General features: G+C 44.9%; 8 protein-coding genes across 8 annotated transcripts; 6 read left to right on the top strand and 2 right to left on the bottom strand.

Annotated features, from left to right (window-relative positions):
• Positions 1-652: 652 nt before the first annotated feature.
• GLAREA_12003 (uncharacterized protein) lies at positions 653-5,793 on the top strand (the record flags this gene model as incomplete). The annotated part of the gene is made up of 21 exons (XM_008082785.1): positions 653-757; positions 819-907; positions 961-1,105; positions 1,158-1,403; positions 1,571-1,717; positions 1,879-1,967; positions 2,027-2,105; positions 2,165-2,401; positions 2,495-2,598; positions 2,653-2,743; positions 2,817-3,068; positions 3,251-3,454; positions 3,526-3,792; positions 3,891-4,070; positions 4,147-4,407; positions 4,477-4,592; positions 4,644-4,749; positions 4,813-5,149; positions 5,262-5,331; positions 5,381-5,480; positions 5,548-5,793. 21 exons carry the CDS (start codon positions 653-655, stop codon positions 5,791-5,793), a joined length of 3,471 nt encoding a protein of 1,156 aa, XP_008080976.1.
• A 1,232-nt stretch (positions 5,794-7,025) lies between these two features.
• GLAREA_12002 (uncharacterized protein) lies at positions 7,026-7,623 on the top strand (the record flags this gene model as incomplete). Its single annotated transcript, XM_008082784.1, has 4 exons — positions 7,026-7,130; positions 7,186-7,271; positions 7,324-7,411; positions 7,462-7,623. The coding sequence occupies 4 exons, from the start codon at positions 7,026-7,028 to the stop codon at positions 7,621-7,623; spliced, it is 441 nt and encodes a 146-aa protein (XP_008080975.1).
• A 1,263-nt stretch (positions 7,624-8,886) lies between these two features.
• On the top strand, positions 8,887-11,315 carry GLAREA_12001 (TPR-like protein; the record flags this gene model as incomplete). The annotated part of the gene is made up of 3 exons (XM_008082783.1): positions 8,887-9,622; positions 9,676-9,769; positions 9,818-11,315. The coding sequence occupies 3 exons, from the start codon at positions 8,887-8,889 to the stop codon at positions 11,313-11,315; spliced, it is 2,328 nt and encodes a 775-aa protein (XP_008080974.1).
• Positions 11,316-11,809: 494 nt separating this feature from the next.
• On the bottom strand, positions 11,810-12,508 carry GLAREA_12000 (Mitochondrial cytochrome c oxidase subunit VIa; the record flags this gene model as incomplete). The annotated part of the gene is made up of 5 exons (XM_008082782.1): positions 11,810-11,852; positions 11,934-11,941; positions 12,008-12,167; positions 12,244-12,268; positions 12,322-12,508. 5 exons carry the CDS (start codon positions 12,506-12,508, stop codon positions 11,810-11,812), a joined length of 423 nt encoding a protein of 140 aa, XP_008080973.1.
• A 325-nt stretch (positions 12,509-12,833) lies between these two features.
• Positions 12,834-15,127, top strand: GLAREA_11999 (DNase I-like protein; the record flags this gene model as incomplete). Its single annotated transcript, XM_008082781.1, has 6 exons — positions 12,834-12,873; positions 12,922-12,934; positions 12,992-13,170; positions 13,219-14,754; positions 14,841-15,011; positions 15,078-15,127. The coding sequence occupies 6 exons, from the start codon at positions 12,834-12,836 to the stop codon at positions 15,125-15,127; spliced, it is 1,989 nt and encodes a 662-aa protein (XP_008080972.1).
• Positions 15,128-16,755: 1,628 nt separating this feature from the next.
• Positions 16,756-17,865, bottom strand: GLAREA_11998 (HMG-box; the record flags this gene model as incomplete). Its single annotated transcript, XM_008082780.1, has 3 exons — positions 16,756-17,189; positions 17,238-17,608; positions 17,657-17,865. The coding sequence occupies 3 exons, from the start codon at positions 17,863-17,865 to the stop codon at positions 16,756-16,758; spliced, it is 1,014 nt and encodes a 337-aa protein (XP_008080971.1).
• Positions 17,866-18,279: 414 nt separating this feature from the next.
• On the top strand, positions 18,280-19,520 carry GLAREA_11997 (uncharacterized protein; the record flags this gene model as incomplete). The annotated part of the gene is made up of 2 exons (XM_008082779.1): positions 18,280-18,580; positions 18,631-19,520. 2 exons carry the CDS (start codon positions 18,280-18,282, stop codon positions 19,518-19,520), a joined length of 1,191 nt encoding a protein of 396 aa, XP_008080970.1.
• Positions 19,521-19,854: 334 nt separating this feature from the next.
• On the top strand, positions 19,855-20,998 carry GLAREA_11996 (alpha box protein; the record flags this gene model as incomplete). Its single annotated transcript, XM_008082778.1, has 3 exons — positions 19,855-20,092; positions 20,141-20,618; positions 20,674-20,998. The coding sequence occupies 3 exons, from the start codon at positions 19,855-19,857 to the stop codon at positions 20,996-20,998; spliced, it is 1,041 nt and encodes a 346-aa protein (XP_008080969.1).
• Between the last annotated feature and the right edge of the window lie 352 nt (positions 20,999-21,350).

Genomic DNA, 21,350 nt, shown 5'->3' with positions numbered 1-21,350 from the left:
CATTCTTCACCCCACTTTCTACATGATGCATTTGATCCCCTTTCCTGCTTACACATATCTTCACTCTTTGAATAATCCTTACAGCTATCATGTCTGATTAGGCAACTAGGTTTGTGACTTGGCCTCTCGTAGAATAATCGTTGCCAGCCAAAATTACCTTTCGCTTATCAAATCGCATATCTGGGCCAATCCCTCGCCATAATTATACCGACTGCAGACAAACTCGGTCATCTATTTCGAACAATACTAATTATTCTCTATCTTTTGGGTTTATTTCCTTGGTTGTGAGCCCACAGCCACAGTCACAAACAACTAGTAATTCCGAGTCGGGTAATAGATTCGACGACTATGCGCAACTTAAATTGGAATCATTCAACACATGCTACCCTGGATAGTTTATTAAGCGCAGCGTGAGCACTACAGTCTCGTCTAAAACTTAACTACATCAAGGATAACCTCATGTTATCGGCTCAAACAGATCCCCATATTGGGACAGACCTCGCTTCGCATTCTCGCTTAGCAGCCCCCCCTTTCTATCCTCCAACATAAAAGGCTCGACCCTCCACCATCCATCATCCTTTCTACAACATCTTTCATACGTTGGTATTTATCATATCACTAATACGTAACAAGTTGATGACACTTCGCGATCATGAAGTTCATTTCACTTATCCTTGGAGTCTGCTCTGTTATCCTGACCTCAATTGCTACACCGATCGTTGAAGTTGATGGATTGAGTGCTCGTAAATCACCGCCGGTAAGATTACCTTGTCCTTTTTTTGTAGTTCTAAATTTGTTGTAGCTGATTACTGTTACAGGGTGAGGTTCACTGTTGTAGCCCTACGTGGCGCCCAGAATGGAAGCCAGCTAGACTACTTGCATTCCAATATGTAGACTATGACGACCCGTTCGTCTACCTTTGTTGCCCGCACATCATTTGCTAACTTGTTCTTCTTTTAGAAAATCGTTGTCTTATGAGGGCAAACCTCCACCTATGAGAGAGCTCGAGCCTGGTACTTGTATGTCCTCGTGGTCCTTCGATCATCCGTCGTCACAGAAGGAAAATGGTTGTTGGGACGAATCCATTTTGGAGTTTTGTAATGACGTAAAATATCATGCATTAACCCGTGGAGAGTTTTCGCTGATACACCTGACAGAACCCTTACAAGATTCTTGTATCGAAGAGTGATGTTTACCAGTTCTTGCGGCAAATCAAGTTGGAGTGTGAAATTACCCATGATATGTATTGTGGCCAGGTTTTCAATTTCAATCGGTTCAATGTTGCATTCAGAGCTTGTGAGGGCACTTCTGGAGACCCGGATGACGACACACCTACTCCCGGAGACTCGAACGACACACCTGACCCGTCTCCATTAGTTACATCCTCCAGACTGTACACTGCAGTAAGTACAGATGAAGGAACGATAAACATTTTCCGCGGTGTTTGGTTTTTTTTTGCTAGATGGAAACACCAATGAGTGAACTAATCTTGCTTCTAAAATATTCATATCCCACTTCATATACCATTGCCCTTCTAAGCACCCAGTACAGGTCGCTAACTTGTGAGAAGAAACCGACAGGAATCCCCCATCCCATAGTCTCAGCAGGTATCCCCGAACCTCCAGCCACAACGAGAGTAGTCACCAAGCCCACAGGCGTGATAATCATCAAACGAGATCCGCTTAAGAAAGAGGATACTTTGGGAAAGCGTGTCACAGTAAGTTAACATTAGACGATAATTTTGTCTCATGATCCCTTCTTTCAGCAAACTCATTATATACACTAGTCACACATCATAATTTTTCAATCTAACCCCAGTTACTTCAACACATAAATACGTTCTACCTTACCGAACAAATACTAACGCTACTTCTAAAGGCTGGAACCCACTGCTGTGACTCCCAATGGCGTCCCGAATGGGAGCATGGTTTCACGAATCAATTTGATTCAGATCTTAAATCGATCACGTTTGTTTCCTCCTTGTCTCCTCTTTGCTTCTAATGACGTACTAATTCAAACATCTTAGAAAATGGAGCGAATTATCTCCGGGATGTCAACACGTCAGCTCATGTGACTATGGCACTATAACCGAGCTCTGTAACGATGTAAGTCTAAGTTTGTGAGAATAAGTCTTTTATTGTGTTGGTGCTGATACAGAATTCAGAATCCTGAAATGATCAAAGTTGATGGTGCAACTTTGAAGGGTTACATGGAGGAAATCAAGAATAAATGCTCGACCACAGGAAATGGAAAACGAAATACTGTGTGCGGACAGCATATTGATTCTGACGGGGTCAACGTTATCATGAGAGGTTGCATGATTGGCACAGAATTGCCCGTGAGAGACGAGAAGACAATAGAGCAAGTCGAAGGTCCGGTTGATAAGACGAAAGAAGAGGATGTAGGTGTTTCCCAGCGAGATAATCCGTGCTTTGTCCCAATTTATGTTTACCCTACATTACGAATATCACATAAAGACTGACTCTTACGCCAGAACGAGTCCAAAAAGGACAAAGTACATTGTTGTGGCCCTAACTGGCGTCCAGAATGGCGCGGAGTAGATCGAGCAACTTTTCGCAAATCATTATCGTTTTGGCCGTTAGTCTGCCTTTCTAGCTCCCGTAACTGTTAAACATCTACTGACCATCTCAGATTAACTAAAGACAAGGAAGCAGGCGAGTTGACCCTGTCTATACCACCCGGATGCATAACTGGGGGCGGCGTACTAGAGTTCTGCAACGATGTAAGTAAACACTTCTACTTCCAACGTGCTACAAGTGATAGGTGTAGAAAGTAATTTACTGATGCACAACAAGAACCACGAAATCATCAAACCTACTCATGGTTATCTGCAAGGCCTCGTGGGTGATATTGTTGAGAATTGCAGGACTGGGACGCCTGGAAAAAACCAAGCCACGGAATCGGAAACTATTTGTGGACAACGTTTTGACCCCGGAGGGTTTAATGTTGTCGTTAGAGACTTGAGTCCACATGAAAAGCGAGAAGCGAATTTAGTTGGAGCGGAGGACATTAATGTGATTGTGAAGGAAAAGGAGAAACGTGACAATGTACGTACTTCTTAGGAAATATACTTTGTTTTACCCGTGTCTTTACATTATATCACAGGGGGTGCAAAGATTCGTTGTGCGATGTATCATCCAACAATTTTTCGCGTATAAAGTCACGCGACGAATCTTTGCACCCCTGTGTATCTAAACTCAACTATGATCAAAAAGCTGATGTTTTCAAGAATAAGGAACGGCCTCAAGACATAGACCTCCATTGCTGTAACCCCACATGGCGCCCAGAATGGCAGGGAGCAGATTTAAAATGGCTCCATATCACTATGGATTTAATTAGGCGATGGGCGACTGGCGAGAAAGACAAAGCCCCAAAAGTTCAGATGACCCCGGGGTGTATTAAACTTGCTGGAGTTGTAGAACTGTGTAATGACGTAAGTCGATTGTTTTGATTCAACCTAAGAAACAAATGTTGCAACAAAGAAGCTGCTGACAAGCGTATTAGGGCGATGAACCTGTTGCTGTTTCTTCAGATTCCATAATTGGGTATCTAGAAGAAATGGAGTATCATTGTGGTACTGGCAAGCTTGGATTCTGGAATGCACTAAAGGCGCATACTGTTTGTGGACAGCGTTTTTTCCCTGGTAATCCACGTCTAAACGTTGTAGTAAGAGATAGAACAGCAATGAAAAAAAGAGAAGTACACACCATAGGTGCGAGAGATGTCAGTTCGGCTACGGCAGGAATCGATAACAATTTGGTGGTCCGTAAGGTATGTAGTTTCCAGGAAGATACTCGGTTCTGATCACATTTTTACACTATATCTGCATCCTGGCTGTTGATCAAAGAGCTAACAGTGATATTCATAAGGATAAACCCCCCGAAATCCATTGCTGTGGTCCCAACTGGCGTCCAGAATGGCTTGGAGCAGATAAAGAAAAGCTTCAAGGTGGTTTGGAGGAATTCAGGAAGAATCATGCTAATGGCCGAACACTGGACAAAGACCCCGGATGTGGTTATTTTGGGCGCGTAATAGAGTTATGTAATGATGTAAGTTGACTTTTTTGATTTGCCGATACACTGTACAAGAATACTCCGGGAACACGTTTATTAATATATGTTATAGGCGGCTCAACCAGTTAGTATCAATGGTACCGTCTTGTACAATACTCTGAAAGCCATTGAGGCTCGATGCACTTCTGGTGGCCCAGGAATATGCTCAGAGGACAAGGTTGTGAGAGTCTGTGGACAGGTTACTTATCCCGGAGGTATAAACATGATGATAAGAGATGTGGGAAAGTCAAAGAGAGCAGTAGAAATAGCGGGTGCAGAAGATGTCAGTATGAGCACGGTAGACATGGAGAACAGCCTAGCTCTACGTGAGGAGGTGCGTGTTTCTCTTCGGGGGATACTTTACACGACGTATCCTCCACTCGGAAGCTAATTCATCTCCTAGGATGAGGAGGACCTTCACTGTTGCAGCTGTGATTACCGTCCGGATTGGTACCAAGAAGCTATGTCAAAGAAGCTGACAAAAGCTCTTGATTTCACTAAAGCTGTGACTTTATTCAAGTTTGTCTTACCTCCCCACTTCCTTTCAAGCCTACTTGCTAATTATCTTAGTCAATTTTTCCCCGCTGATGATAGTATAGTTCCGTTCTTCCCCCCAGGTAGTCAATATCCAATTCCTTGTGAAGAGGGGGAGGGCGTGATAGAACTTGTCAACGAAGTAAGTCCTTCATCTTAATTTAGGTAGACGAACTGTTAGTTGCTGTACTGATATAAATCAAAGACCGAGGAGATCATTACCATCGAGAAGCAAGTTGTTCAGCGTTACCTCCATCGTGTCTATGAAGACTGTGGAGGAAGAGGCGCCAATCCTCTGAGAGCAAGGGAAAACCCGGAAAACATGTTTAATCACTATGCCCCGTACGCGCCTCCCACTAAGCTTAACCGCCCTTGTGGCCAGAACCTCAATTATGGTGGCTGGAGCGTGGTTTTACGCGCTTGCGACGTAGATGGACCACTTGATCGGCGTTCCAACATTCTTGAGAATCCTATCATCTCATTGGAAGGACCTAGTAGTGAGCCGACTGACATTATTTTGGCCCCCCGTGAAGTTGATGTAGGTAAATTACTTGTTCAGGAAAATGTTGTCTTTCATAACTTTTGCTGCACCTTCTGAACTTGGCTTTCCTCAACGTCAAGAATGAAAAGCTGATATCCACTGCTGTGGCCCAGACTATCGTTCAGACTGGAAGGAACAGATGGGCCCCGGCCTCTATTTCGACGATGCTTTCGCAGAGTTCAAGTTCGTCAAACCTCCCGCTTCTAGTGTTTACTAACAATCTGATTATTAGCGCACTGTTACTAGCGGATGACACTACAGCTACAATCTACCCTGGATGTGCAAAATTTCCAATAGACTGCAAAAGTGGCCAAATAGAAGTCTGCAATGATGTGAGGCTACCATTTTCACCTCAACCCTCTCTGATACTTATGGTTCTTGAGCTAATAAAGGGAACAGACCCATGATATCATTAACGTGGAGAAACATGTTATCATGAATTACCTTCAAAGTGTTCACCATGAATGTGGAGATGGGTACGCCCACACTGCTACGTGGGACGTCAAGATTCCTCGAGAAGCTCATAACTGGGAGTTCTCGGACTGGGGACCACAAGAGGTGCCTGCTGGTGGTTACCAGACATGTGGACAGAGATTCAATTATGGAGGTTGGAACGTGGTTATGCGTGGCTGTGATAAGAAGTGAGCTGTGACAAATGTGTTGTTCTTGATTTAAGCTGCTACGATAGGCGTTTTATGATTTCGGAAGACGATTACATACCTTCAAATAGTGCTCATATTTGGACATTATTTATTATTACCACCAAAGCCAACTGATACATGTTCATAGTGCTTAATGTATTGGACGGATTCCTAGAGAGCATGGCTTGAACAGATCTACATGGTTCAACACCTGCTTAACATGAGAAGTGCTGATATCATGCGCTGTCGTTTTGTATGGAAGAATTCCCTCTTCTTGCCTCGCCTACACGACCTAATCACAGAAGTGAGTTATTACCATTCATCATATTCTTGGTAAGTAATGGAGAGTTGAACTTAAGTACATTCATTCAAATATTTGTACTTGTCTGATTTTGGAGCTTTGTAACGCTGGGTTTAAACGGGACAGCGTCTTGCTTCTCCAATTTTTCGGTATAAAGATAACCAGAGACTTTTCAATCACTAGCTTTTCCTGTTAAACTCTCCTCGTATTGACCGTCTAATGTTTGCTGAGACAGAAGTGAATACGTTTCTCCTGGGCAGGACCCTTTTGGGGAAACAACAAAGCGGGGTAATGAAGTAATATTCAAAGCCGAAAATTGCTAACATTTCCAAATGACTGATACTGTTAATGTAGCTTGAGATCAACTATCTGTTCGGTGTTACTGTGAATGTTATCGTGAAATCCTGCTTTATTGATAAGTGAGAGCATTTTAGAGGTTAACTTGACCATCGCCTACCAAAATAAACTACATCCAGAATTCTTGAGCATATGTCATATGGTCATCAGTCTTCAGACTTCAGTCATTGCTTATACCCCTCGCGACCGGAGACATGTTAACATAAGTTTTGAAGTATGAGATAGATTTTTACTTTCAATTGTTAATTGGAAGGAGGATGTTCCTCGTTAACTGTTATCATAAGTCCATACAAGCCTTGATCCGTTGAATCGAATTCACCTTTACCACATTGCTGCTAGATTGTAGACTTTATTCTTCTGATACAAGTCTCCCGACTTATCTCCTTCCAGATCATAAGCCCATTCACAACCCAAATAAAAACCTGCAATCGACAAGTCAGTATCTATATGACAGCGTTTCCCCTCTTTGATCTGCTATAAGTCGTCCTCTTCCCTCCACAACTGATCTTTCTTTCCAATCCAACCCATCAAAGTTTTACAAAGAACATATCATCAATAACTACCTTTTCAATCTCAAAATGCATATCACTGCATTAATCCTCACATTCGCGACCTTCATCTTGAGCGCTACCGCAGGTCCAGTCGCTATCGCAGCACTATCTTCAGAACTTGCCAATCGCGGAGTAGGTAGCCATGTACCCTTAGATCTTGGACACACTAACGATCAACTCTCTATAGTTGGACGAGCTCCACTGCTGCAAGGACAACGGTCGCGGTTGGCAGTATGCCCCATACGCCGAGTTTCAAACAGCTTACAATCGTTTGTCAGTGATACCCTACTTGAGGATAGTACCCCTTGCTAACCATGCCAAAAAGCCGTGGTCCTGGTACCATTTTCGTTCCGCATGGTTGTACTGCAGTTACTGGATGTAACAATGGAGCCGAGACGCTTGTTTGTAACGACGTAAGCATTGAATTTCACTTACTGGTCTACTCTATTCTAACCGGAATCAGCACCAACGCGTAGCCATGGTTGAGCTATCCACTTTCGCCCAATTCTTTGACACAGTCGCTGGCCAATGTGTTAGTTGGGAGACTGGTGTCCCGTCGGTCTGCGGCCAAGCTTTCAATAATGAGCATCGATATAATCTCGTCTTGAAGAAATGCAATTATTAAGACGGCCAGAAGGCTAGGATATCATAGCGGTTAGGAAAACTGTTCCAGTGGAGCCTTTATCCTACTAGGCAAATGATGCTGCAGACCAATGCGTATTAGCTAATAACAATGGATCTATTTCCTGGTGATTTGACAGAAATTACGTTTTTTTCCACCGCTCATTCGTTTGTTCTGATTTGGATATCGAGTAAACCAGCCACTGCTTTACAAAGCTGACAGGACACCCTCAAAGGTATTAATATTAGAATCGCGACTTCCCAAGACTCCCTCCCCAAGAGGCACACCTTCTCTTATTGCCCGAGACAATAGAGTGTGTCTACCTATCAAAACTTGAGTAAGTCTGGCTTTTGGAGCGGACTTTGTGGTTATTCTTGTCATACTTGCAACGCACTGGTGACCCTATGCGTGTTTGCTTCTCAAATCACATCTTGAGTTCGAGGATCTCGATTTGACCCCGACTTGATTTCAAGTGATCTATCCTCAACGTTGAATGCCTTCGCAAAGAGTAGTCGCTCCAAATGGACCAGAGTAAGAACCAACCTAACCACAACCAGTGTTAATATCGAACGAATCCACTGTCTGAGATATTCTACCGTATGGACAGCCACCGCCACACATACTTGGAAGTAAGACCTTTTTATAACAAGAAATAACTTTGTTGCAAGTCGATCATTTTCGGAGTTTGGATACGTGCTTTAGTTTGTTACGGAGATTAGGATGCTCGGGATACAACATTTTCCACACCGGCTATTTATATCCGATTCCCTCACGAGAATCAGATGAGAGGAGTGTGCAAGATGTCTGTTTGTTGCATTTCGCAATATTTCGGCCTTTGGGAACATGTCTTGAAAGTCCGAGCATTACTTGAGATGATTGGAATAGTAATCCGAGAGTGGCTGCTAGTGGCGAGTTGTACTCCTAATTCGATGTTCTTGTCCTTCTAAGCGAGGTTTGCACGGCTTGGAAACTGTCAAAAGGAGATAGTGGGCCGTGTGTTTTCTGACCGAAAAGCAGTCGATGCCCCAGCTTTTACGGACGTTGAGTGTCGTCGTCGTTGGAAGAGTCGAGGGAGAGCACGTGTGAAATGCGGGGCATCTTGGTCCTACGCGACATCACGGCGCGTCGTTCCTGCACCATAGAAATTTCCAAGGTTAACTGCTTGGTTCTGTTTACCAACATTGCACGGAAAGCACATCTCACCGGCTCGCCCCCGTTCATCATGGAGATGCCGATGATTAAGGAATACACACGATTTTGCCCATCATGACCCGGTTCCTCACGCCGGCCAAAATTGGACTTCTCTCCCTAATCGAGCTGTATACCCAAGAAATCGTCCCAACTGCGTCGACAATACCTATCCTCTCCTTCATACTCAACCAGGTCCTCCCATCGACCGTAAAGATTCATTACAAGAGCACAAGCTCTTTAGATTCGCTGCCATTCATTCTCGACCTTCAAGCTTTCGAAACCCTTCTTCAGTCACACGCAGCTCTCGTTCCCGGCCGAACGCTCTGGGATCAATTCCTCAAGAAGATATGGAGCATAGATAGCTTGGACGCTCTGCACGAGTTCTTCGCAAATCGGAGGAATCTGCTCGCAAAGACATACGAGGAGAACAAAAATGATCAAGAGATGGGGATACCGCCTCCTTCTGAGGACATGATATTTCTCTCGAGAACCTCACCATTTGGAAGCTTTATTCGAAGATCCAAAGTCGAATTCGACAGGTTAAAATTCGGCGATGCGGTTGCTTTATGGATTGCGTTTGCGAAATGGAGACAAGATACCCAGGCTTATTATATGAGGCGGAATGGACAAATTGGCAGATGGGCTGGCGACAAGGCGTTGGAGAAAGGAGAAGAATTATGGGGAATCGATGCCACGGAGAATTTGGAAAGTGTTGCTTATGGACTAGATATTGTGGATGATGCGGGAGAGGGTAATGTCAGTACAGATGATGTCGAAAAGTTGTTGGAGTTTCAGGTAGAGCAGATGCAGAGTGAGTCTATTAATATTGCTAGCTGTTAAGAGAGTTGCGCTAAGTTGACCTAGAGTTCGGAAACAGAATGCCCTTCGAGATCAGAGACGGGTTTCAAGGTGTACTCGAGAAAAGTATTTTGGTCCCAAGTTTGTCACACTACCTCAAGTACCTCCACCGATTGCACTCTTCCTGAACTATTGCTAAAATCTCTAGTTTTCTCGACGCCTGGAGGGCTGGCGACTACCCCACCTCCTTTGACTGTCTTCATCGGTACTTCGATTACACAATGCAGAACCGCGACCGTTTGTTTTATCAGTATGCCTTAATGAACCTCGCGGTATTACAATCAGATTTTGGGTGCTACGATGAGGCAGTGGCTGCGATGCTAGAGACAGTTTCAACTGCGAGAGAGAATAAGGATATGGCATGCTTGAATTTTGCTCTAAACTGGCTATATCATTTCGGAAAGGCGCACCCCAAGCTGATTTACAATACGGAGTCAGCAAACATGATAGGAGCTGAGCGTGAAGGTCTTTCGTTTCTGAGAGCGAAAGCCAAAGAAACGGGAATGTGGACGCTTTGGAGCTCCTCGTTATTAAGCGAGGCGAAACTCGGAATGTCCTGTGGTGAAAGCGTAGCGACCGCATTTGAGAACATCTTAAAAAGTTCACAATTAATCGTCGAAAAGGGAATGAAGAGTATGATGGGACCGCAAATTGCGATGTCCTCTTCGTTGTGGGGTCGATTAGGTGTTGCACATCTCTCGAGACAATACTGCGAAATCTTTCTTAGTTGTCATGCGAGATATGCATTGTTCGACGATTCATTGAGGTTCACATTTCGAATTGCGCATCTGCTAAGCGAAAGAGGCCAGCATGAAGAGGGTATGAAGAGGCTAGAGAGCTTGGATGAGAACTCTCTTCGATCATGGAAAGCAAACCAATACTGGTTGGAATACCGTGGAATTCTGCGACTCAAGGCAGACCTTCATAAGAACAACCTCGATGGTGCGGACCAAATCCTCCGGCAGCTTCTACAATTCAGCGGAAGAGGATCAGATTCTGATCTGGGGTTTGAAATCAACACACTGCACATTGACTATTTAATCCGGAGAACAGATTTCTCTGGCGCGCTCGCTAAAATAGAGCAGATGGCATCGGCTATGAAAGAGGAAGGAGACGACATACATCTTAGAGTCAAACTTCTCACCACCAAAGCCTTACTACAATCCAGAGCCGGTCGTCCACAGAAAGGCTTCTCTGTGGCCGTTCGCGCTGCAAGCATAGCCTGGCGAGCCCGACTCATTCCCGCACTTTGGATGGCCATGGGTGCAATCGCAAACATCCTAACATCTCTTTCCGAATTCCACGCCGCATCTTCGATCCTCATCGCTATCATACCTCGAGCCCTAGAATGTGAAAATTGTGCCATGAGCGCGCAACTCTACTCTTTCCTTGTCGATGCATACATGGGTCTCGCTGGCCAAGCTGAACCGGGTAGTGTGCAAAGGAAGCAAAACCTCACACATGCTCTGGAGTATATCGATAGGGCGTTCAGTGAGCACTCTGATGTTGGAGATGTGAAAGGACAGTGTGAGATGGTCGCTAAGAAGGCGACTGTGATGATGGCGTTGGGGGACAAGGTGCTGGCTAATGATTATGCGAGTCAATATCTGGATTTGAAAAGGGAAATGAAGATTGGGATGGTATAGAAGGAAGATGTTATGTTTACGATGTTGTATGATACCCATGGTAATGTCCTTGTAATCTGTATATTGCTTGATTCCGACTGTGCATCAATCGAACGTCTTTGTCCTGAACTGTGATGAGATTGCTTCGTAATTTTCACAACAGGCAATTTGATGCAAATATAGCGTGGGAATAAGACTCAAATACTACAGGTACGGCACATTAGAAACAATAATGTGTAATAGGAAGGACTCTGTCCTATGTCTCCTATTGGTTATGCTCATCTGCAGAGCGAAATCGCTTGGCCACAGTATATTCAAGCATGTAGTTGCAAAGAGTTCAAAGTTGAATTTACGTCCATCGGATTTCTTCACAGGCGTTTCAACCTTTAACATTGCAACGACTCAAGGAGAAATGTACAGTCCAGTCTTCCGTCTATCCGCCCAACCCCTCGCACGCACCCATCCAGCCGTACCAACAATCTTTCCCGCGCCCAAATCATGGTCCTACGAATCGCTTACTCGTCATCCTTCTTGTGGTAGTTGACTTTGTCGTTCCAGCTGTATGATGTTAGCAAAGCGAGTTCTTTCTTCCTCCGGAGGTCGCGGGAATATGGCGTGATGTTCGTGAGAGAAACTTACAAGATGGTCTATATATCAATTAGTACAGTTCTAGCAGAGATTTTGGGGGGAGAATAATTTAGAAGAAGACATACCTTATCGCCATCACCCCAGAAGTAGTTCTTAGTTCTCAAGTTCTGATAATCATACTCGGTTCTCTCCTCAAGAGGTCCCTTGTGAGCCCAATGGTCCCAATGCTCGTTCCAGAGAACATATGCGTTTACACCTGCAATGATCAGGCAAGGAACAGTCGCGCTACAGCTCGTTAACAACCCGTCCTCTGTCATATTATCTTCCGAATGCCGTCGGGCTCGAAGGGGAGGGGTCGTACTAAATTGACAATTTACGCCAGAGATCTTCAACACGTCAGTCCTGCGCATTCAAAACCACAATAGTAAGGGCAACATACCAGAAGTCGCAGCAGCATGAGCCTTCACAGCTTCTCTCTCCCGGTTGAAAGCATTATCCTCGACGCCCTTCAAGGTGCTCTCGCCGTGGCTCGCGAAACGGCGTTGGAATGGTGTGCGCACGGAGGGCGAACGTAGGTTTGCGGCGAACCGCTGGCTAGTACGGATCATTTGGCGTTGCGGGAACATTGTTACGTGATGTGGGAGGTTTCAATTGCTGGATTGGTTTGTCGTTGGATGCTATGTCGTATGTTCCCGTCAGTTTGATGCTCGGCTGGTGCCTTAGGCGCAGAGGCTGAAGCTGGGGCTAAGGTTATGCATTGGTCAGGTGACCGGAGATGACGACGAGTGGGTTTCGTGTTGAGGGACGCGATAGGAGAGAACGACGCGTTTGGAGACTTATGGGTACATCCCCACACTTGTATTGGATAGATCTTACTCGTGATTGAGCTTGGTGGCTATGTGTTGTTGAGTGTTTGGTACCCCCAGCTTGGCTCGCAACTGGAGTTGCAGAATGGAGCAACGTCAAGGTCTACGGATCACGACCTGGAATGGTGAGTCCGTGTCTATCGAGAATTCTGATGGCGACTAATCCATAATAGTGAACGGCATCAGGTGTGTTTTCATCAATTGGCGTCTCTCTTCTCATGTGATGATACTAAAGTGAAATAGAAACCCGTTCGGGTATCAGCCATGGCGTCAATCGAGAACATTTGCGGCAATGTTCGATATCTTGGAAGCAGATATTGTAGTCATGCAAGAGCTGAAGATCCAACGAAAAGATTTGCGAGATGATATGGTTCTCGTTCCCGGGTGGGATGTGTATCTAAGTCTTCCAAAACATCTGAAAGGTACTGTCCAAATTTCTCTCATGAGAATGGCTCATTGATAAGTTACAGGATATTCTGGAGTTGCAATCTATACTCGAAACTCGACATGTGCACCAATTCGAGCAGAGGAAGGCATCACCGGCATTCTCACTCCTCCGAACTCGACGATAAGTTTTCGTGACCTTCCGGAAGACCAACAGATTGGCGGCTACCCAACTGCCAGCCAACTATCAGATTTCAGCCTTGGTGCTGCGGACCTTGATTGTGAAGGAAGATGCGTGATTGTTGAGTTTCCCGGTATGGTTGTCATCGGAGTATATTGTCCAGCAAATCGTGATGAAAGTCGCGACGATTTCCGAATTGGATTTCTCAATGCTCTGGATTCCCGAGTTAGGAATCTCATTGCGATGGGGAAGAACGTCATTTTAACAGGAGATTTAAATATCATCCGGGAAGAAATGGACACGGCCAATGCTGAAGAGCAATTGAAGAAGCATGGTATGACAGGTGAAGAGTATGTGTCAACACCAGCCCGACGGATGTTGAACCAACTGCTTGTTGGCGGTAAAGTCATTGGCGAGAGAGATGAAGACAAGGAAGGCGCAGTCATGTGGGATATTTGTCGAGGTTTCCATCCAACTCGAAAAGGCATGTTCACTTGTTGGGAACAGAAGATCAATGCTCGACCAGGAAACTTCGGCTCTCGCATAGATTACGTGCTTTGCAATTGGAAATGTTACGACTGGTTTCGAGATTCCAACATCCAAGAAGGTCTAATGGGATCCGATCACTGTCCAGTATACGCTATATTCAAAGACAAGGTGGAAATCGATGGAGAGGAGGTTGATATCAGGGATATTTTCAGTGATGGAATGTTCAAAAACGGAGTTAGGCAGCGAGACTGGACCATCAAAGATCTACTGCCAACATCTGCGAAGCTCATCCCAGAATTTGATCGTCGTCGGAGCATCCGAGATATGTTTAGCAAAAAGCCTGCGCTGTTGCCAGAGAAAAGCTCAGTCACCAATGGAGCGAGTTCGCTGGCTGTGGACAGAACAACACCTACTCGAGAATTGTCTCAACCCGAGAATCTCGATCCAAATGGCGAGCCATGCTTCAAACCCTCAGTCAATAAATCTCCGATTACACCAGCGACATCTCGACCTTCGCCGGGGCGAATCTCCGGAACAAAAAGTCCAGTTAAGCAAAATGGAAAACGCGGCTTAGACAACGGCAACGGTACGGATCCTCCGCAGAAACGTACCAAAGCAAGCGGTACCTCAAAATCTGTAGCGGCAAACAAACCTCCACTCACCAAAGGGCAGAGCAGCTTGATGGGCTTCTTCAAGCCCAAGCTTCAGCCGGCCGCTGTGCTGAAGGACCAGGATGATAGCTCGACTTCGTTCAATAGCGAGATGGATATCTACGATGCTCCCGTCGAGAAATCGGGTGTACTTGACGATTTAGCTGCTTTAAAACCAGACGAAAATCGGAGCATTCCAGACAGTGCTGCGTTGGCCGACAAAACAGAAGGTCTGTCCGTGGAAAATGCTTTCAATCCTGCTGATCAGAAGGATGTGGTAGATCCCGTGGCTGTCAAAGCTCGTAAGTTCAATTTGCCCATTCGACCCCTCCATCTTTTGATTGTGCCGTGATACCTACGTTATGAGAGCTAATCTCACTTAATTCAGGCTGGGATCTACTTGGGTTGGGAAAGCGGACGGTTCCCTTATGCGAACACGAAGAGCCTTGCAAGAGTATGGATACGAAGAAACCTGGTGTAAATCAGGGGAGGTCATTCTACATGTGCCAAAGACCATTAGGGCCGACAGGAAAGAAGGAGAGGAACACACAGTGGCGATGTAAGTTGCTTGCAGTCTACCGACAAGGTTACGTTTGTGTTTCAAGCTGCTAATAGTAGATTCTAGGCGCCACGTTCATGTGGAGCACTGATTGGAAGGGGGAAAATGGTCAATGAAGTGTTCTGATGGATGAGTTGGAAAGATTATCGACTTTACTGATGTACACTTTGCAATAACGATTCACGATTTTGATACCTCTGGATATGAACACAGCAGCGATACTCGCGTGCACGCCGCTTCGAGGGTCTGCAGAGACATAGACACATCAGAGGTCGGCAAGATCAAGACCAAAAATATTTTGGGAGGGTTCTGATTTCATTCGGGGCCACAAGGTCGCTCCTCCATTATCACTGAGCTAGATGCAACAGAAGAGCAACCACAACAATCACAACACCTGGATCCTCTCGCCACAAATTCCCTCCTCACATCAAGTGGAACAACGAGAGTCTTGCATTGATCGGGGCAATACTCCAGGGGGGAAGTGTTCCCTGTGACTAAACGGTATCCATGGAAACGAAGATATTTCCATGACTAACCATGATACAGTAGCGCATAAGCAATTCGAGTTCTGAGTCTCAGGCCATTATCAAATCACAGTGATGACCTAAAGCTTTAAATTGGAATTGCAGACATGTGAGAATATGCACTTGAGTATCAAAGCCAGAAGAGCAGAGCAGATGCGCCAAATCCCGTGATTTTTCGCAGCCAGAAGCGTTATCAGATCGACTCTCCCCCGACGCAGCGACGGAACATATCGCATCCGAACTCACAGTCATCACCCGGCCGACGACGACATCTCACCTTCATACCAGCCTCCGAATTTGGTGATTCAAAGTGGGGCGACAAACTCCTATTGTCTCCCCCGCCACCTCAATTTCTACAATACAAGTATCGCGAAAAGATGCACTGGGAAACGAGCGCAGATTCACTTTTGCAAATTGGAAAAAATGAGGAGGCTGGGATGAAAATTTCGAAAGGAGAATCGCGCGGCTAAGCTGGATTTTGAGGTGGGCGTCAAATTCGGTTTGTATGGGAGTTCGAGATGTGAAGATGAAGTCGCCATGTAATTTGAAAATTTGGGCCTTCTGTACCTGAAATGGGTACTTGGTAGATTTTTCACATTTTGCAAGATTGGGAAGAAGTGTAATCTAATCTTTGAATTCATGTCTTGGTCTTTTATCGTTTCAATCGGTTTTCAAACCTCTGATTGCCTGTACCAGAAGCCAGATGATTCAATCCTCCCCTCCTTTCCTCCGTTTTTGAAAACTGTATTATACAAATCTATGCCGCCCTGTGAACATCTCTGTGATATCCATTGAAGCTTTCTCCATGTCTTTGTTAGAACAAACTCAAAATCAGCTGCTGCGCTATGTACATTTTTTGATAGAAAAGGAAATAAAAGAAAATGTGTGATGTTGATCTCCAGAATGAGTATCTGAACAGGGCCTCTTCCGACATAAAAGTTGTTGAAGTAGGCGCGAGGTCGAATCTGATTCAGAAACATTGAAGCGTTGAGGTAGTGTGAACCGTCGATGACGCTGGTGTTGTATTAGTTGATTGCTGGATTGAAATTGTGTGTGAACATTGTGGCTTCGTATTGAATGAAGCGGGTATCTCGAGAAGTGAAGTGTATCTCTGAAATGCTGACTTCCTATCATGGTCGAACCGTCGGCGCTTCCGATTCCTAGCGCTAGTAACACACTTTTGTCGTATGAAGCTAATTTGAGAGAAAGTGACGGTGGAATTAATTAGCACCATAATTGTCATTGAAATCTAAGAATAGATCATCAAACTGCCCATCAATACCCTGTAATTGGAAGTTGAAGTCTTTATCCAGGTCTGCGAAGAGGCTGTTGATTTCTTCAGACGTGGTATTGAGAGGGACAATGTTACTAGAATCCTCTAAGAATGGCAGACTCTGCGAGAATTGTAGCTGTGGGTAGACTTGTTCTTGAGGTCTGGCAGTGTCCGAGTAGACAGTTGGGGAAAGGTGACCAGAAACTTGAACTGTTGATGTCTTCTTTGTCTTGCGTCTCTTGATCGCAGAAGACTTCCGAGGTGTGATCCTGTATCCCGGATTGCGGAGAGCATGCGCCTTCTTTTCGTTATCGGCCGCCGCTTGCCAAAAAGCCTTGACACTGGGGTCTTCGATTTTCCACATTTTCCCGATGATAGTCGCTATGCCAGGTTAGTATCTGAAATCGTGATTTGTATCGAGTTACTTACAGATTTCACTGGTGTGCATTCCTGGATTTTGGGCAACAACGAGGTGATGCTTGGACTTTCGGTAGAGGATCCAGGAGTTTGCTGGCTTTGGAATCTTTTTGACTTGAGGAGCGAGCGTTGTGTTCACCACAGAAGGCAATGAGCTTCCCATTGAAATTGTAGGATTTGGAGCTGACTGCAGAGCTGCACCCATGATTGGAGATGCTGGTGGGGGGGTTGTGATGACTTGACGGGGTTTGTTTGGATCAGCCACGTAAACCAAGACCAACTTTCGAGTTTCGTAGAAGTCGAATTGGTCCAGAACTTGACCAATGCGATAAACAAATGTTTCCATGTTTTGGTGTACAAAAACATGTGTATTTAGCCGTTTCCTATTCAAGTTAGCTATAATAAACTCCCGAAGGGGGAGGGTAACATACATCAGATCGTCTGCGAAGTCCTCAATGGCCTTCCCAGAGTCTTGCATACTGGAGACCTGTGCTGGTGAAAAGAGATATACAGTCTTTCCTTGACCAAGTCTCTCTAAATGGTAAGCCATATGGATGTCTTGCTCAGCCATACTATTCCGAGATGGTGAGCTAAAGTTGCTCTCGATATCGAAAAGCAGATTCGAAGATGATGTAGCCATTGTTATCAAGTCGACAGAGAAGATATTGAAGACTCAGCCGATCGAGAGAAGCGGGTGAACGAGGAGTTTAGGAACAGAAAGATCGCGGGGACAATGTTAGAAATTGCAGTTGGTGTTGAAAAGTATTGTAATAAAAAAGTATGAGAGGGTATTGTGCGAAAATTTGGTCGAAGGTCGAAGTGAAGAACCTTGAAATATGAGGGGGCTTGGGTAAGGCCAGGTCTTCGAAGCCGAGGTGAATATCGCATTTTTTCACGACCTCACCTTCAATACATCTTTTCATTTTGAGCACACAACCTTGAAACTTGGGAGCTAATGTGGTAAACCCTCATGCCTGTTTAGTTTCGTCTCTCGCTTTGTGCGATGGCATCCTTTAAATCATTCTACGGGCTCAAAAAAGCTACACAAGTCAAGATGACAATGCAGCATGACATACCCAGTAGCGAAGAGTTAGATGTTATGGAAATTGCTCTGTGTGTACTACTGAAAGAAGATTTGCCAGGCTTAAGATCAAAGATACTTCAGATGAGGCCAGAGGAATTCGCACTCTGTACCGGGTCCATCGGGAAATTCTCACAGAATCTTTCATTATCAACGTACAAAAAGTACAGACCTTATTCTGCCCAGGAAGAGTTATATGCCAAAAAGTGGAAAGAGAAAACCCTTTCTCGAAAGATGTTGAGGCACGTTCTGTATTTTCCCGGGGGAGATGCTGGTACGTTCAGCCCTGAAGCCTAGGTTCAACAATTTCTAACACTGAAAAAGTGCACTGCGGGCCAGAATTCCTCGAAGCTTTAATTTATGATTTTGTGTCGTACTCGCTGGCCGCATCTAGACTCATATCAAATGCTAGCGGAACACGCAGTCTTGACTCGCCTCTTGACAGCGCTGAAAGACTGGTTCGCGAAAATCTATATGCCGTTATGCAGCAATGTCGCAGATTGCGAGAGAATCCTCGACTCTTTCCCAACGAGGTTTCGAAGACGGAATTCTTTCTCAAGATCAGCAAGATCAGCGAGTCTTTTCACAGTCTCGTCGAAATTTCTAGGAGTTATGACAAGATTCTTAAGTCAGCATGTCAACCCATCGCAAAGATAGATCAACCGATAAGCACCGACTTCAAAGAGAAACATTTTATTTCGCCCAGTAGTGAAGTGGTAGCCGATAGCTCGGAAAATACCATCTCAAATGTTCCAGAATTCTTACCAGACAAAGCACACGCCAGGGATGGACCGTGGCTCAATTGGCTGCAAAATTCCGCTTCTTCTTATGAGGGATGTATCGCAATACAGCAGAAGATTCCTCGAGTGGGCGACAAGTTGACTAGGCAGATATGTCTGCTGTATGACGCAATCTCTGAGGATTTTACCCAGAATGAATTTATGGGAGAAGATGAAGGCGACATCAACTACGCTGACGTTGTACCTTCTCCGGGCCATGATTATGCTCACTTCACATGGTCTGGGTTTCGTACGGTTCCAGTATATGAGCTGGGATTTCAAAACGGCAAAAGGAAAACCTATGACAGCAACGGAAATGTAACTATTGAGCATCTCTCTCGGTTATTGTGCAAATTAAAAGGGAAAGGTTACGGGATACAGCAGCAGTCATCAAACTGCCCATATTTTAGGTTCGCACTTGCATATCGGATTTAGAATAATACATTGTAGTAATCTAAATACAAATGATTGATGAGCGGAATCAACAATTTTTTTTTGAAACATTGATTATGAAAATAAGCTTTCCGACGAAATAATCCTGATTATTTCGAACCACAAGTAAGGACAATACTAAGAATTATAATTGAAAACGGACACAATACTAAGGTGGCGGAACGCCTCGGGATTAGACGACGAGCTCGGTAATTTAGTGACTAGTCCCATTCCAGTGACTCCACTCTCTTTTGGATCGTCTTTGAGTTTCTAATCTTCGTTCTTTGAACATCAAAATTTGCTATTTGTGAAAAAACATCTAGCAAACATCCAAATCATGGCCAACATACTTCATTCCCCGCCGCATGCATTCCTCGATAAGTCGAGTCATTTGGCATCAGAAGCGCTCCTCCAAATGGCGAGTCCATACGACCTTGCACAGCGAAATACTATAGTGACTTTGCAACGACGGAATCCTGGTCTCTTAAATAGACATCTTGTCGCAGCAAACCCGTATGTTGCAAGGAAACCAAAAATACCCAAAAGAGGGGTCAATTCGTTTATGGCATTTCGTGGTACGTTTCATACGTTCTTGAACACATTACAAGGCTGAACTTGTGTAGCATACTACTCTCGAATGTTTGCGAAATTCCAACAGAAAAATTCCTCAACTTTGCTCAAACGGCTGTGGGATAATGACCCGTGGAAAGCAAAGTGGAGTATTGTTGCGAGATCGTTCACAAGTTTGAGAGATGCTGTTGGGAAAGCGCATGCACCACTCTCAACATTTCTCGATATTGTCTGCCCAAAGATCGGAATAATTAGCGTGGAAGAATACCTGGACATGATGAATTGGGTTGTCGAAAAGGATAACGACTCTGTCGAGTTGAAGCAATACTCGCCGCCAGACTTTTCAGTATTCCCCGATAGGATTGTAAACACGCTCATGACAGAGAGAGACGTAATCTTCTACTGCGCCTTCAAAGGGTATATTTCTGCGCGTATGAGTGTCAAAATCGCCGGTCCATTTCCACAGTCCGAGAGTCCGTCTGCGAAGCGCGCTACCTCGCAGCAAGGACTCCTTGCTTCTGCCCCTCCCCAGTAAGTTTTTAAACTACCATCTAAGTGCTTACTTGAAGCTCACACAATCCTCTAGGTGCATGATGACCCCAAACGAAGCTTTCAATACGGAGACAAATGTCAGCTCGGAGACCGCTGCAGCGTCGCAGATCTTTGGCTCAGATATTGATGCAACAATGGAGATGACCGATACTATATGTACGCCCTTTGAATGGTCCAACAACGACTATGACTTGTATACAGCAGGGGAAGGTGTATTTGATTTCGAATCATACTTCAGCAAAACCCAAGTCGATCCCTGGGACTCATTCAATATCGATGATCCACAGGCGATGAACGGTTTTCTCACAGGAGGTGGAATTCAGGAGGGTTACGTATCACCAGAGGGTAACAATACATAATCTAAGATTCTGTTGATCAAAGACTAACACTTGTGAGCGCTGCCAGAATACACACCAAACCCACTCTAAAATTCAAGACTCACAATCTCAACCCTCGACTTCGAGTATCAAGCAAGTCTCTTCCCGGCATCTGAGACAAATGTCGGCACGCCTAGATACCGTCAGCAAAGGGCCCTTTCACTAGTCTCATTCCTCCCTTGCCGAGACATCTTCCTTTCATTTCAGACCATCCACAGCTCGGAGGGAAACATTCAAACCCGCAAGACCGGGGCATCTGTACATAGTAGATACCATACCATACACCAGAGTTTTCAGCTAGGTTTTCAATACAAGGGCGTTTTAATTCGTAGAT

This window comes from Glarea lozoyensis (assembly GCF_000409485.1).
Source record: "Glarea lozoyensis ATCC 20868 chromosome Unknown GLAREA17, whole genome shotgun sequence".
Taxonomy (NCBI): Eukaryota; Fungi; Ascomycota; class Leotiomycetes; order Helotiales; family Helotiaceae; genus Glarea; species Glarea lozoyensis.
Note: the sequence above shows the minus strand (reverse complement) of the source record. Positions and strands in the feature narration are given on the sequence as shown.